Source organism: Sorex fumeus, unplaced genomic scaffold (genome assembly GCF_029834395.1).
Source record: "Sorex fumeus unplaced genomic scaffold, SorFum_2.1 ptg000023l, whole genome shotgun sequence".
Taxonomy (NCBI): domain Eukaryota; kingdom Metazoa; phylum Chordata; class Mammalia; order Eulipotyphla; family Soricidae; genus Sorex; species Sorex fumeus.
In genome coordinates this window covers 373564-389927 of record NW_026606080.1, presented here as the reverse complement: position 1 = coordinate 389927, position 16364 = coordinate 373564, and the positions used below count along the sequence as shown (strand labels likewise).

Below are 16364 nucleotides of genomic sequence, written 5' to 3'. Positions count from 1 at the left end.
CTTCCGTGCCCGAACCCGCACCCACCACTTCACTGCCCACTCAGGCAGGGATGCCCTCAGGCCTCAGGGACACCCCAAGTGTGGCCTGAGGGCTCGAGCAGGGCAGCTTCCAGCCAAACGCCCAGTGCCCAGTAAGCAGTACCCTCGCCCAAGCCCTGCATGTTGGCCCACCCCGGGACAGGCCAGCCCACAGCAGCTCTGCAGCAAAGGTGATGGAACTGCAAACAGCCCAGCCCCTCCTCCCAAGCTCTCCTTCTTGAACATTCACATCTCAGCGCTCTCCAGGGGACGCCAGCAGCGAGGCCTGGCCGATCAGAGCAGGGGATTCAAGAGTCGTTTGAGTGATGAGGACGCATCTTCTGGTGATTGGCCTGTGACGCTAAGGGCCTGTTTTGCATTAGGGTGCATGGGGGCCCCCCTCAAGCAGGGGTCGGTGCTGTGCCCCATCTCTCACTGGCTCCTAATTGTCTGCAGATGTGCTCAGCCCCCTAACGCAGGCCTCTCTCCCGGCCTTCCACCAGCTCTCTGATGGCAGAACCAGATGTGCCGGCCGGGACCTCCCGGCCGACCTATGCTATGTGAAGCTTTGCCTTTGTGATGGTTTTTGAACAGATCGGTCATCTAAAATCTCAGCTGCGCTGGTACCAGAGAAATGCAGAACTGCTTGGCTGACTGAAACGGCTGCTGTCCCCACTGCCTGCTACTCGTAGAGCCCCCACACCCTACCCAGGCACATGCAGCACCAGACTCTGGGTGACATCAAAGGGGTGCAAAACCAAACAAGAAGGTCGAAAAGAGGCCGGTGAAGTGCTGGCGATGGCCATGCAGAGATGGGCATCCCTTGGTCACTGACTGACCCTGGGAGCTGAGAGAGAGGCCACGTCCCCTGCATCCCTGAGAAGCGGCCCGTGCTCCTGTCCAACTTGGCACCCGGTCCCAGGAAAGCTGTGGAACCATGCCCAGACCCTCAGCGATTGATTTGTGGGGTCAGAGGGTAAGTGCAAGCACTAACACATTGCCTGGCACTCAGCTGACCCAGGTTCAATCCTGGGCACCCCAGAAGGTCTCCAGAGCCCCGCCAGCAGAGAGCACAGGGAAGCCCTGAGACCACCGGATGTAGCCCCAGTAACAAAGAATCGCTTATACAAGGCGGTGACTCTAATCCACCTCTAAAGGCCTAAAATGCCAGAGTTCCCGGAAAGAGGTACCCACCGGAGCCAGTTGGTGAAGGTAAGCCCGGATGAGAATGTTCTGGAAAGAACCAGAGGCAGACAGACTGGATGTGAGTACTTGGCTGAGGGACCCTCGGAAATGTCCAGTGTCTGCAGAACTGTCCCGCACTGTGCTGTGCTCTCTGCTGTGCTCAGGGGGTGGGGAGGCTATAGAAAGAGGCAGGAGGGGAGCACCCCCAGAGCAGAGCTGAAGCCCTGCATGCATGCAGGGAGCGGACCAGGGGCCCCACGTCCTTGAGAAGGGACAGGCTGTGGGACACCAGCTTCTGGCTCTGCGGGGCAGTGGGCTCTGTCCCCAGGGCCCAGCGGCCTGAGGTCTCAGCTCTGGGGGAATGTCACTTTCCTCAGGAAACAGTAATCAGGGTGTTCTGTTCTGCCTTGCGCCTTGCTCACGCTTCTCCCAAAAAGTTTCCTCAGGCTTCTGCTTGGGACAGCTGTTGGGGTGTCACTCGGATTCCGTGCTCACGAACGACCACATGCTTCTGAGAAACTGTTTGCATCACACACATGCTTGGGAAGAGCCAGCGCACGCAGCTTCCCCGGGCAGGCAACCAGGACACTAACCCCAGGTAGGCCAGGGAGCTGTTGTGAGAAGTGGGGTCGAGGTGCAGGCATGGAGGGGCTGAGGCGGGAGAGCTCAGTTCACACTGAGTGGCTCTGTGTGTGGGGGAGTGTGTGAACACATGTGACAGCATGTGTGTAGGATCATGCACGCATGAGAGAATGTGTATGTGCATACGTCTGAGTATGTGAGCATGGGAGCGTGTGTGGGCATGAGTGAGTGTATGTGTGCATTGCGAGAGTATGTCTGAGTGCTTGGGCATGGGTACTTGTGTGAACAGAGTATGTGTGAGCATTATAAGAGTACGTCTGAGTGTGTGAGCATGGGAACATGTGTGGGCATGGGTACTTGTGTGGACATGAGTGTGTGAGAATTGTGAGAGTATGTCTGAGTGTGTGGGCATCAGTGTGTTGAGCACTGTGCAAGTACGTTTGAATGTGTGAGCATGGGTACTTTTGTGGAACCTGAGTATGTGGGAGCAATGTGAGAGTATGTCTGAGTATGTGGGCATGGGTACTTGCCCATGAGTGTGGACATGAGTGTCTGTGAGAGAGCATGGGAGTGTGGCCATGAGAGTGTGTGAGAGTTTGAGCATTGTGAGAATATAAGAGTAGCTGTCCACATAAGCGTGTGAGTATGTATATGTGAGTATTTTTTGAGTGTGATAATGAGAGCATGTGTGGGCATGAGTGTGTGTATGTGAATAGTATAAGACTCTAAGTTTGGAAGCATGTGTGGGCATGAATGTGAGCATGTGTATATGTGAGCATGCATGTGAGAGCGTGTGTGAACATGAGAGCATGTGCAAACATGATCATGTGTTTGTGTGAGCCTGTCGGCATGTGTGTATGAGGATGTCAGTGTGTTGTACATGACCATGTGTGATCCTGTGTCTGAGTGTGTATGAGCATGTCTGTGTGTGTGTGAGCACACGCATGCAGGCGGGCCAGGTGTGAGTCAGCTGGTGGGAGCAGCCACTGTCCGCACCCTAGCCGGAGCTGCCCCTGTGCTCCCAGACCAAGGGCAAGGTGCCCACAGAATTCCTCAGGGGCACAGAGTGGTGCAGACTCAGGCATTTTCAAAGCAAATCCAGCCCGTCCCTATCTTTGTGTAAGGAATCTATGCCACGGACCTCCTTAAACAGTTTCTTTTTTCCCTCCGCCTACTTGAAATGCATCCCAACAGGCTTTTGCATAAAAGACCTATTTTAATTTCTGTTCCCTCTGTAAAATGCCCTACATTTAAGACACAAAGGTTTTACTAATGGGTTTTCAACCTTCATTCTAAAAGCATCCTTAAGGGTAAAATTATCTTCTTTTTTTTCCCTAACAGTAAAAGAGCAAATGGTTCTTAATAACACAAAAGAATTCATCATCTTACTCTTACCAACTCGGTGGCTTTCTATTTTGCAAGTGATTTTATGAGGTTGGTAATAAGAGACAGGAGAACAATGACACTATAAATCCATCATAGGAGCAGTAGTCACCAGAGGGGAGCCCGACTTCTCCTGGAGAGCTACACTGAAGCCAGCTTTGCCAGCGCCCACCTGAGACATCAGGCAGGCACCACATATGGCTTCCCGGGCCACAATGCCAGAAGCCGGACGGGGGTCCGCACTGAGTGAGGGACTCCACACTGACCTGAGACACAGCCCTCCTGGGATGTGGCCTTACGTGTGATCACGACACTGGCCTCGAGGGTTGTGAGCATGTCAGAGTGTGTGTGACTGTGTGTAGGCACTTGTGAGCAGATGTGTGGGAGCATGTGAGTGTGTGAACATAGTTGTGGAGTGTATCAAGCCTGTTTTGAGTGTGTGGGCACGTATATGAGCAGAAGCACGTGTGAGCATGAGTGTGTGAGCAGAAGTCTGTGAACATGTTTGAGTGTATATGTGTGAGAGAATATATGAGCATGTGTGAGTATGTGAGCATGTGTATGTGAGCATGTGTATGACTACGAGCATCTGGGAGCATGACTGTAAGCAAACTATGAGTGTGTGTGGATATGAGTGAATGTGTGTGAGGATATGTGGAGAATGGGATCATATGTATGTGATCATGAGTATGTGAGTGCACAATCATGAGTGTGACTGTGCAAGGGTATATGTGAGCGAGTGTGTGAGAGGAAGTGAACATGAGCGTGAGTATGAATGTCAGCGTGTGTTTGGGTGTGAGTGCATGAATGTGTATGAGCATGCATGTGTGACTATAGTGTCAGCATGACTGTGTGACTAAGCACGTGCGTGAGAGGGTGTGTGAGTGTGTTTATGAGTGTGTGACTGTGCATGACAGTAAAAGCACCTGTGTGGAGTATCTGATGATGCATGTGAGTGAGAGCATGAGTTCATGAGCACGTGTGTGAATATGAACAAGTGTGCAGGTACAAGCATGTGCATATGTGCATGTATGATTATATGAGGGTATGTGAGCATGTTGTATTTGATTGACCTTGTGTGAGAGCATGTGTATGAGTGCAAGCAGGTGTGGGCTTGAGTGTGAGATAATGTTATTAGTCTGTGAGCATATGGAATGGAAGAATGTGTGTGTGAGTGTGAGCATATGTGTATGCCTGAGTGTGTGTGCATGTGAAAGCGAGTGCTCAGCAGGAGAGAGAGAAGCATGTCTTCCCTTCCCCCTGCCAGCCCAGCCCCAAACAGTGGCCGCACAACCTGGCTGGAGCGTCTGGTTCTCACAGAATGAGAGAATGGGGTGTATCAAGGGGATGCTGCACCACCCCCCACACACACACACGCTCACTCCATAACAGCACAATGCCAGGAAACTGCCACAGCTTCCCCAGTGCCAGAGGACAGGGTTCCAGCAGGAGAGGGGAGGTGAAATTCAGGCCTCAAGCTACTCATCAGAATGCCTCGTCTCCCCAGAGCTCTCCCTGGGCCCCAGAGGCCTGCCCCCCTGGGCCTTCAGGGTGCATTTCAACTGCAGCACCAGCCCCTTCCTTCCCAGGCTTTGCACCCACACTTCCACGCAAATCCGGGGACCGAATGAGTCACCAAAGGACATTGTGCACAGTCAGCCCTGGCGGTGCTCTATAACATTCCCCAGGGAATGATGCACTCAGCTCTGCACAACAGGCCCCTACCCTATATGACTTGAATGAGGCTAAATTGCAGCCCTCCCCATCTCTATCCTGGCCTTTCCTGACACTCGACACCCTGGGTTCTCCTTTGTACCTTTGTAGAGAGTCTTGGGCACCTGGCAGGTATGGCCACAACCGTTGAAGCAACATTTCTTCACGCCTGAGCACTCGCCATCTACCTCACAGCTCTCCACGCAGGCAGCCGCGAAGCCACTGGCCTTCTCAGGAGCCGGACAGCCACCCTGCTTCACCGTCAGGATGGACTGCAGGAATGCACAGCTGATCAGGCACTCGTAATTCTTCTTGGGGAACAGAGACTAGGAGAAATCACAGGGAAACATTCCACTCCCAGCTGATAAGCATGTAGAGGGGATCTTAGTCCCCCCCCCATACCCCCCATTCCACCTTCTTAGCAAGGGTCACGATCGAACACCCGTGCCACCTTTGCAACCTAAACCAGCGCAGTCCTGGGGGGAAAAAAACCGGTTGCAGGTAGATAAGGACTACAGACTTGCTCTCATAAACACACACTAAAGCACACTCATGACTACCTGTATGAATTTTGAGAACGCAACACAGTTTGATACCAAACCATCATACCCTAGGAACATGGGGGAAGTCAAAAGAAGAGGATATGGGTTAGGGAAAAAGGTAGAAACTAAGAGAGAAGGAAGGAAAGGAGGAGATGATGAATGAAAAGGATGGAGCAATGTAACAGAAAATGGAAATGGACAAAACACAAAGGACTTAGCAATGGAAGAGAAGAGTAGATGATGAAAAGACGCAGAGGAGAGGGTGGTGGAGGGAAGAAAAGAGGATGATTTCGAGGAGACGTGAGTAGAAGAAAAGAAGACAACACAGAGAAGGTGAGGCAGTGAAAAAGAACCCATCAAGGAAGAGGAGGACCAGGAGGTACCGAGCAGAAAGACTGAAGAGGAAGAGGACGGGGAGGAAGAGAACCGACGGTGGAGGAGGGAACAAGAGATAAGAGGACGATGCAGTTGAGACTGAGAGGTAAGTTGAAGAACTAAAGAGCAGGAGACAATGGAGGCAGAGTGGTGTAAGAGAGAAAAGGACAACGTCAGAACAAGAGGAGGATTTGGAGGCACAGAGCCAAAAGGAGGAGTTGGAGGAAGGGGAGGGAGAAAACAGGCGGAGGAGGAGGTGGTGGCAGGAAGAATAAAAGACAGGGAGTATGAGTTCGTGGACAAGAGGTAAGTAGAAGAATAAGGAGCAGCAGACCGTGCAGGCAGAGTGGTGAAAAAGAAAGGAGGCAACAAGAACAAGAACAAGAAGCGGAATTGGAGGCAAGGAGCCAAAAGGAGGAGTTGGAAGAGGAGGAGGGAGAAAACAGGTGGAGGAGGAGGTGGTGTCAGGAGAAGAAAAGAAGAGGAGGAGGAGTTCGAGAACAAGATGAAATGAGAAGAACTGAAGGGCAGGAGACTCCAGAGGCTAGAGTTAAAAATGGAACACGGACGACATCAGAACAAGAGGAATTTGAGGTACTGAGAAAAGAGAAGGAGATAAAGGAGAAAGAGGAGGAGGGAAGAAGAAGAAAACAGGCGGAGGAGGTGGCAGAGGGGAGAAGCAAAGAAGAGCAGGATGATGACGAGGAGAAAAATGTCAGGAGAAGATAAAGGGGACCTAGAAGAAAGTGTGGGAGTGGATGATTTTCTGAATTTGTGAATGGAATTTGTAAGGGGAGGTACAGGGATGTGTGGCCAGAAGGAGACCCTGGAGGAATAAAAGGCAATGCAGGAGTAGAAGAGGAGATGGAAATGGAGGAAACTCAAATGAGCTAGCATCGGAGAAGGCAAAGGAGCAGAGTAGATGAAGGAAGGAAGCGAGGACGGGGTGATGGAGAGAAGAAGAGTATTCTTTAGAGGAGGTAAGTAGACAAAAAGATGACACAGAGGAGGCGAAGCAGTGAAAACCCACAAGGAAGAGGAAGACTAGGAGGTACTGAGCCAAATGGAGGAGGAAGAGCACAGGGAGGAAAAGGACCAATGGTGAAGGAGGTAGTAGAGGAAGAAAAGAGACGAGGACCATGCATTGGAGAACGAGAGTTAAGTTGAAGAACTGAAGAGCAGGAGACAGTGAAGGCGGAGTGGTGTAAGAGAGAAAAGGATAACGTCAGACAAGAGGAGGATACAGAACCAAAAGGAGGATTTGGAGAAGGAGGAGGGAGAAAAGAGGCAGAAGGGGAGGTAGTGGCAGGAAGAAGAAAAGAAAGGGAGGATGAGTTTGCGAATGAGAGTTAAGTAGAAGTTGAGGGACAGCAGACAGTGGATGCAGAGTGGTGGGGGAAAAAAATGAAGCAACATCCGAACAAGAGACGGAATTGGAGGTACGGAGCCAAAAGGAGGAGTTGGAGGAGGAGGAGGTAGAAAACAGACGGAGGAGGAGGAGGTAGAAAACAGACGGAGGAGGAGGAGGTAGAAAACAGACGGAGGAGGAGGTGGTAGCGGGAGAAGAAAAGAAAAGGGGGACGAGTTTGAGGACCAGTGGTAATGAGAAGAACTGAAGGGCAGGAGACTCCGGAGGCTGGAGTTGAAAATGGAACATGGATGACATCAGAACAAGAGGAATACAAGGTACGAAAAAGAGGAGGAGATGGAGGAGAAAAATGAGGAGGTGTGGCAGGGAGAAGAAAAGAAGAGCAGGGTAACAACAAGGATAAAAATGTCAGAAGATGAAGGGGACCTCAGAAGAAGGTGTGGGTGTGGGAGTAGGTGAATTTGTAAATGGAATATGTTAGGGGAGGGACAAGGAGGTGTGGCCAGAAGGGGGAAAAAGGCAATGCGGGAGTAGAAGAGGAGACGGAAATGGAGGAAACTCAAAGGAGTTAGCATCAAAGAAGGTGGAGGAGCAGAGTAGATGAAGAAAGGAGGTGGAGGACGGGGTGGTGGAGAGAAGAAGAGGATTCTTTAGAGGAGGTAAGTAGAAGAAAAGACGACACAGAGGAGGTGAGGTGAAAAAGAACCCATTAAGGAAGAGGAGGACCAGGAGGTATGTAGCAGAAAGAAGAGTAAGAGGATGGGTAGGAAGAGAACGATGGCAGAGGAGGGGGTGGAGGAAAGAATAGAGAAGAGGATGATACGTTTGAGAATGAGAGGTAACTTCAAGGACTGAAAAACATGAGACAACGGAGGCAGAGTGGTGAAAAAGAAAGGAGGCAACATCTGAACATGAGGAGGAATTGGAAGCTCGGAGCCAAATGGAGGAGTTGGAGGAGGAAGAGGGAGAAAGCAGGCGGAGGAGGAGGTGGTGGCGGGAAGAAGAAAAGAAGGGGAGGAGGAGTTCGTGGACAAGAGGTAAGTAGAAGAATGAGGAGCAGCAGACAGTGCAGGCAGAGTGGTGAAAAAGAAAGGAGGCAACATCCAAACAAGATGCAGAATTGGAGGCAAGGAGCCAAAAGGAGGAGTTGGAAGAGGAGGAGGGAGAAAACAGGTGGAGGAGGAGGTGGTGGTGGGAGAAGAAAAGAAGAGGAGGAGGAGTTCGAGAACAAGAGGAAATGAGAAGAACTGAAGGGCAGGAGACTCCAGAGGCTGGAGTTGAAAATGGAACTTGAAGGATTTCAGAACAAGAGGAATTCGAGGTACGGAGAAAAGAGGAGATGGAGGAGGAGGAAGGGAAGAAGAAAACAGGTATTGGAGGAGGTGGTGGCAGGGAAAAGAAAAGAGCAGGACAATGACGAGGAGAAAAATGTTAGGAGAAGATAAAGGGGACCTCAGAAGTAGTTGTGGGACTGGGTAAATTTGTGAATTTGTGAGGGGGAGTGTCAGGGAGGTATGGCCAGAGGGAGACCCTGGAGGAAAACAAAGCAATGCAGGAGTAGAAGAGACAGAAATGGAGGAAACTCAAAGGAGTTAGCATCGCAGAAGGTGGAGGAGCAGAGCAGATGAAGAAAGGAGGTAGAGGACAGGGTGGTGTAAGGAAGAAGAAAAGAAGATGATTTCAAGCATAGGTAAGTAGAAAAAAAGAAGACCACACAGAGGAGGCGACACAGTTAAAAGGAACCCGTCGAGGAAGACAGTACAACGTGGTACCAAGCTGAAAGGAGGAGGAGGAGGAGGAGAACAGGGAGAAAGAGAACTGGTGGAGGAAGTGGTGGAGGAAAGAAGAGAGATGAGGATGATACGTTTGAGAACAAGAGTAAAGTTGAAGAACTGAAGAGCAGGAGACAATGGAGGCAGTGTGGTGTAAGAAAAAAAGGAACATGTCAGACAAGAGGAGAATTTTGAGGTATGGAGCTAAAAGGAGGAATTGGAGGAGGGAGAAAAGATGCAGAGGAAGAGGAGGTGACAGGAAGAAGAAAAGACGGGGGGATGAGTTCGTGGACGAGAGGTAAGTAGAAGAATGAGGAGCAACAGACAGTGGAGGCAGAGTGGTGAAAAAGAAGAAGCAACATCCAAACAAGATGCAGAATTGGAGGCAAGGAGCCAAAAGGAGGAGTTGGTGGAGGAGGAGGTAGAAAACAGGTTGAGGAGGAGGTGGTAGCGAGAGAAAAATAGAAGAGGAGGAGGAGTTCCAGGACGAGTGGAAATGAGAAGAACTGAAAGGTGGCAGACTCCGGAGGCTGGATTTGTAAATGGACATGGATGATATCAGAACAAGAGGAAATCGAGGTACAGAGAAAAGAGAAGAAGGAGGAGGAGAAGGGAAGAAGAAGTAAACAGGCGGAGCAGGAGAAGGAAAGAAGAGCGGGGTGACTACAAGGAGAAAAATGTCAGAAGAAGATGAAGGGGACCTCAGAAGATGGTGTGGGAGTGAATTTGTGAATGGAATTTGTGAGGGGGGAGGGACAAGATAGCACAGCTGTAGGGCGTTTGCCTTGCACGCAGCCAACCCAGGTTCGATTCCTCTGCCCCTCTTGGAGAGCCCGGCAAGCTGAGAGTATCTCGCCTGCACGGCAGAATCTGGCAAGCTACCCGTGATATATTCAATATGCCAAACACAGTAACAACAAGTCTCAAAATGGAGACGCTACTGGGCCCGCTCGAGCAAATCGATGAATAACGGGAGGACCGTGACCGTGAGGGGGAGGGACAGGGAGGTGTGGCCAGAGGGAGACCCTGGAGGAAAAAAGGTGATGCAGGAGTAGAAGAGGAGATGGAAATGGAGAAACTCAAAGGAGTTAGCATCGAAGAAGGTGGAGGAACAGAGTAGATGAAGAAAGTAGGTCGAGGACAGGGTGGTGGAGGGAAGAAGAAAAAAAGAGGATTCTTTGAGGAGGTAAGTAGAAGAAGACGGCACAGAGGAAGCGAGGCAGTGAAAAAGAACCCATTGAGGAAGAGGAGGACCAGGAGGTACCGAGCAGAAAGAAGAGCAAGAGGATGGGTAGGAAGAAAATGATGGCGGAGGAGGGGGTGGAGGAAAGAATAGAGAAGAGGACGATGCGTTTGAGAATGAGAGGTACGTTTAAGAACTGAAGAGCAGTAGACAATGGAGGCAGAGTGGTGAAAAAGAAAGGCAACATCCGAACACAAGGAGGCTCAGAGCCAAGAGGAAGAGGCAGGAGAAAACAGGCGAAGGAGGAGGTGGTGGTGGAAAGAAGAAAAGAAGGGAAGGATGAGTTCGTGGAAGAGAGGTAAGTAGAAGAATGAGGAGCAGGAGACAGTGGAGGCAGAGTGATAAAAATGAAAGGAGGAATACACGAGCAATGCAGAATTGGAGGTACGGATCCGAAAGGGGGAGGTGGAGGAGAAGAGGGAGAAAACAGGGAGGAGGAGGAGGAGGTGGTGGTGGTGAGAGAAGAAAAGAAGAGGAGGAGTTCAAGGCTGAGAGGAAATGAGAAGAACTGAAAGTTAGGAGTCTCCAGAGGCTGGAATTGAAAATGGAACTCGGACGACACCAGAATAAGAGGAATTTGAAGTACGAAGAAAAGAGGAGGAGATGATGGAGGATGAGGAGTAGGACGAGGAGGAGGGAAGAAGAAAACAGGTGGCCATGGAGGTGGTGGTGGGGAAAGGAAAAGAGCAGGACAACGACGAGGAGAAAAATGTCAGAAAAAGATGAAGGACCTCAGAAAAAGTTGTGTGTGTGGGAGTGGGTAAATTTGTGAATGGAATTTGTGAGGGGAGGGGACAGGGAGGTGTGGACAGAGGGAGACCTTGGAGGGGTAAAGGGCAATCCAGGAGTAGAAGAGGAGACGGAAATGGAGGAAACTCAAAGGAAAGGAGTTAAATCAGAGAAGGTGGAGGATCAGAGTAGTTGAAGAAAAGAGGCAGACGATGGGGTTTTGGAGGGAAGAAGAAAAGAAGAGGATAATTTCTATCAGACATAAGTAGAAGAAAAGAAGATGACACAGAGGAGGTGACACAGTGAAATAGAACCTGTCAAGGAAGAGGACGACCAGGAGATACTAAGCCGAAAGGAGGAGGAGGAGGACAGGGAGAAAGAGAACCAACAGTGGAGGAGTTGATGGAGGAAAGAAGAGAGATGAGGACAATGCGTTTGAGAACAAGAGTTAACTTGAAGATCTGATGAGCAGGAGACAATGGAGGTGGGGTAGTGTAAGAGAGAAAAGGATGACGTCACAACAAGGAGGATTTGGAGGTATGGAGCCAAAAGGAGGAGTTGGAGGAGAAGGAAGGAGAAAACAGAGGACGAGTGGTGGCGGGAAGAAGAAAAGAAGGGGAGGATGATTTCTGGATGAGAGGTAAATAGAAGAACGAGGAGCAGCAGACAGTGGAGGCAAAGTAATGAAAACGGAGGCAACATCTGAACAAGAGACAGAATTGGAGGCATGTAGCCAAAAGGAGGAGTTGGAGGGGGAGGAGGGAGAAAGTAGGGGAAAGAGGAGTTGGCCGCAGGAGAAGAAAAGAGGAAGAGGAGGAGGAGGAGTTTGAGGACGCGGGAAAATGAGAAGAACTGAAAATCAGGAGACTCTGGAGGCTGTATTTGAAAATGGAACATGGATGACATCAGAACAAGAGGAATTTGAGGTATGGAGAAAACAGGAGGAGATGGAGGAAGTCGAGGAGGAGGGAATAAGAAGAAAACAGGCGGAGAAGTATTTGGTCAAGGAAAGAAAAAAGATGAGGACGATGCGTTTTAGAACAAGAGGTAAGTAGAAGAACTGAAGATCAGCAGACAATTTAGGCAGAGTGGTGTAAGAAAAGGACAACTTCAGAAAAAGAGGAGGTATTGGAGATTTGGAGCCAAAAGGAGGAGTTGGAGGAGAAGGAGAAAACAGGAGGAGGAGGTGGTAGCGGGAAGAAGAAAAGGGGAGGATGAGTTTGTGGACAAGAGATGAGTAGAAGAATGCGGAGCAGCAGACAATGGATGCAGAGTGGTGGTGGTGGGGGGGAGGCAACATCCAAACAAGAGGCGGAATTGGAGGCAAGGAGCCAATAGAGGAGAAAGGATAAAACAGAAGGAGAAGGACGAATTCGAGGAAGAGTGGATATGAGATGAACTGACGGGCGTGAGACTTCGGAAGCTGTATTTTGAAATGAAACATGGATGACATCAAAACAAGAGCAATTAGAGGTACTGAGAAAAGAGGAGATGGAGGAGGAGGAGGAGAATGAAAGAAGAAAGCAGGCAGAAGAGGAGGTGGTAGCGGGGAGAAGAAAAGAGCAGGACAAGGACGAGGAGAAAATTGTCAGAAGAAGATGAGGGGGACCTCAGAAGGTGTTGGTGTGGGAGTGGATGAATTTGTGAGTGAGAGGGACAAGGAGGTATGGCCAGAGGGAGACCATGGAGGAAAAAAGGTGATGCGGCAGTAGAAGAGGAGACAGAAATGGAGGGAACTCAAAGGAGTTAACAAGGCAGAAGGTGAAGGAGCAGAGTAGATGAAGAAAGGAGGTGGAGGACGGGATAGTGGAGGGAGAAGAAGAGAAGATGATCCAGAGGAGGCAAGGCAATGAAAAAGAACTATCATGGAAGAGGAGGACCAGGAGGAACAGAGATGAGGAGGAGGAGGAAGAAAACAGTGGCAGTGAAGGTGGTGGAGGAAAGAAGAGAGACGAGGAATATGCATTGGAAAACCAGAGGTAAGTTGAAGAACTGAAGAGCAAGGCAGAGTGGTGTAAGAGAGAAAAGGAAGACGTAAGAACAAGAGGAAGATTTTGAGGTACGGAGCCAAAAGCGGGAGTTGGAGAAGGAGGGCAAAAATAGTCGGAGGAGGAGGTGTCTGGAGAGAGAAGAAAAGATGGGGAGGAGGAGTTCGAGGACGAGAGGTGAGTAGCAGAATGAGGAGCTGCAGACAGTGAAGGCAGAGTGGTGAAAAAGAAAGAAGGCAACATCTGAACAAGAGGCGGAATTGGAGGCATGGAGCCAAAAGCATGAGTTAGAGGAGGTGCTGGAAGAAAAGAGGCAAAGGAGAAGGTAGTGATGGGAGAAGAAAAGAAGAGGAGGAGTTCAAGGATGAGTGGAAATGAGAACTGAAGAGCCGGAGACATCAGAGGCTGGATTTGAAAATGGAACACAGATGACATCAGAACAAGAGGAATTAGAGGTACAGAAAAAAGAGGAGATGAAGGAAGGAGGGGGAGGATGGAAGAAGAAGCAAATAGGCAGAGGAGGAGGTGATGGAGGAGGAAAGAAGAGAGGAGAACGATGCGTTTGCGAACGAGAGTTAAGTTGAAGAACTGAAGAGCAGCAGACAATGGAGGCGCAGTGGTGTAAGAAAAGGACAACGTCAGAAGAAGAGGAGGATTTGGAGGTATGGAGCCAAAAGGAGGAGTTGGAGGAATAGGAAGGAGAAAACAGGCGGAGGAGGAGGTGGTGGCATGAAGAAAAAGAAGAGAAGGATGACTTCGTGGACAAGAGTTAAGTAGAAGAATGAGGAGCAGCAGACAGTGCAGGCAGAGTGGTGAAAAAGAAAGGAAGCAACATCCGAACAAGATGCAGAATTGGAAGCAAGGAGCCAAAAGGAGGAGTTGGAGGAGGAGGAGGTGGTGACGGGAAGAAGAAAAGAAGAACAGGATGACGACGAGGAGAAAAATAGAAGAGAGTGTGGGTGAATTTGTGAGGGAGAGGGACATGGAGGTGTGGCCACAGAGGGAGACCTTGGAGGAAAAAAAGGTCATATGGGAGTAGAAGAGGAGACGGAAATGGAGGAAATTCAAAGGAGCTAGCATTGCAGAAGGTGGAGGAACAAAGTAGTTGAAGAAAGGAGGCGGAGGATGGGGTTGTGGAGGGAAGAAGAAAAGAAGAGAATGATATTGAGGAGGTAAGTAGAAGAAAAAAAGACAACACAGGAGGCGAAGCAGTGAAAACCCGTCAAGGAAGGGGGGGTGAGAAGGTACCGAGCAGAAAGGAGGAGGAGGACGAGGATGGAGAATAACACAACTGCGGTGGAGGAGAGTGTGGAAGAAAGAAGAGATGAGACAATGCCTTTGAGAACGAGAGGTAAATAGAAGAATGAGGAGCAGCAGACAATGGAGGCGGAGTGGTGTAAGAGAGAAAAGGACAAAGTCAGAACAATAGGAGAATTGGGAGGCTCAGTGCCAAAAGGAGGACTTGGAGTAAAAGAGGCCTGGATGGAGATGGCTGCGGAGAGAAGAAAAGAAGGGGAGGAGGAGTTTGAGGACAAGAGGTAAGTAGAACAATGAGGAGCAGCAGAGAGTAGAGGCAGAGTGGTGAAAAAGAAAGCAGGCAACATCTGAACAAGAGGCAGAATTGGAGGCACGGAGCCAAAAGGAGAAGTTAGAGGAGGAGGAGGGAGAAAACAGGAGGAGGTGGTGGCGGGAGAAGAAAAGAAGAGGAGTAGAAGTTCACTGACGAGTGGAAATTAGTAGAACTGAAGAGCAGGAGACTCTGGAGGCTGTATTTGAAAATGGAACATGGATGACATCAGAACAAGCAGTATTCGAGGTATGGAGAGAAAGAGATGGAGGAGGAGGGAAGAAGAAAACAGGCGGCGGAGGAGGTGGTGGCGGGGAAAAGAAAAGGACGACGACGAAAAAAATGTCAAGAAGATGAAGAGGACCTCAAGGTGTGGGGGTGATGGGTGAATTTGTGAATGGAATTTGTGAGGGGGAGGGTAGGGAGGTTTGTCTAGAGGTAGACCCTGGAGGAAAAAAATGCGATGTGGGAGTAGAAGAGATGGAAATGGAGGTAAATCAAAGGAGTTAGCATCCCAGAGGTAGAGGAGCAGAGTAGATGAAGAAAGGAGGTGGAGGACGGGGTGGTGGAGGGAATAAAAAAAGAAGAGAATGATACTGAGTAGGTTAGTAGAAGAAAAAAAGAAAACGCAGAGGAGGCGAAGCAGTGAAAAAGAACCCGTCAAGGAAGAGGAGGATGAGAAGGTACCAAGCAGTAAAAGGAAGAGGAGGAGGATGGGGAGAAAGAGAACGGCAGTCTAGGAGGTGGTAGAGGAAAGAATAGAGAAGAGGATGATACGTTTGAGAATGAGAGGTACCTTGAAGAACTGAAGAGCAGGAGACAATATCGGCAGAGTGCTGAAAAAGAAAGGAGGCAACATCCAAACAAGAGGCAGAACTGGAGGCATGGAGATAAAAAGAGGAGGAGGAGGGAGAAAACAGGCGAAGGAGGTGGTGGCAGGAAGAAGAAAAGAAGGGGAGGATGAGTTCGTGGACGAAAGTAGAAGAATGAGGAGCAGCAGACAGTGGGGGCAGAGTGGTGAAAAAGAAAGCAGGCAATGTCCAAACAAGATGCAGACTATGAGGCAAAGAGCCAAAAGGAGGAGTTGGAGGAGGAGGGAGAAAACAGGGGGAGGAGGAGGTGGTGGCGGGAGGGAGAAGAAAAGTGGAGGAAGAGTTCGAGGACGAGAGGAAATGAGAACTGAAGGGCAGGAAACTCCGGAGACTGGATTTGGAAATGGAACACGGATGACATCAGAATACGAGGAACTCAAGGTACAGAGAAAAGAGGAGGAGGGAAGAAGAAAACAGGGAGATGAGGGGGTGTGGCAGTGAGAAGAAAAGAAGCGTAGGGTAATGACAAGGAGAAAAATGTCAGAATAAGATGAAGGGGACCTAAGTAGGAGGTGTGGAAGTGGGTAAATTTGTGAATTTGTGAATGGAATTTATTAGGGGGAGGGACAGGGAGGTGTGGCCAGAGGGAGACCCTGGAGAGAAAAAAGATGATGCAGGAGTAGAAGAGGACCTGGAAATGGAGGAAACTCAAAGGAGTTAGCATTGCAGAAGGTGGAGGAGAATAGTAGATGAAGAAAGGAGGTGGAGGATGGGATGGTGGAGGGAAGAAGTAAAGAAGAGGATAATTTCGAGCAGAGATAAGTAGAAGAAAAGAAGACACAGGAGGCGACATGGTGGAAAAGAACCCACCAAAGAAGAGGAGGACCAGGAGGTACTGAGCAAAAAGGAGGAGGAGGAGGATGGGGAGAAAGAACCGACAGTGGAGGAGGTGAAGGAGGAAAGAAGACGAGGGTGATGCGTTTGAGAACGAGAGTAAAGTTGAACTGAAGAGCAGGAGACAATGGAGGCGGAGTGGTGTAAGAGAAAAGGAACACGTCAGACGAGGGGAAATTGGATGTACGGAGC

At 49.7% G+C, this 16364-nt stretch overlaps 1 protein-coding gene across 2 annotated transcripts in view; it reads right to left on the bottom strand.

The window, feature by feature from the left end:
- The window catches only part of ANOS1 (anosmin 1), a 118367-nt gene that overhangs the window by 12894 nt on the left and 89109 nt on the right, over nt 1-16364 (bottom strand). For both annotated transcript variants that reach the window (XM_056113781.1, XM_056113780.1), the window contains one exon: nt 4985-5207. In XM_056113781.1, the coding sequence (XP_055969756.1) occupies nt 4985-5207 (223 nt within the window). The remainder of the gene's footprint in view (nt 1-4984; nt 5208-16364) is intronic.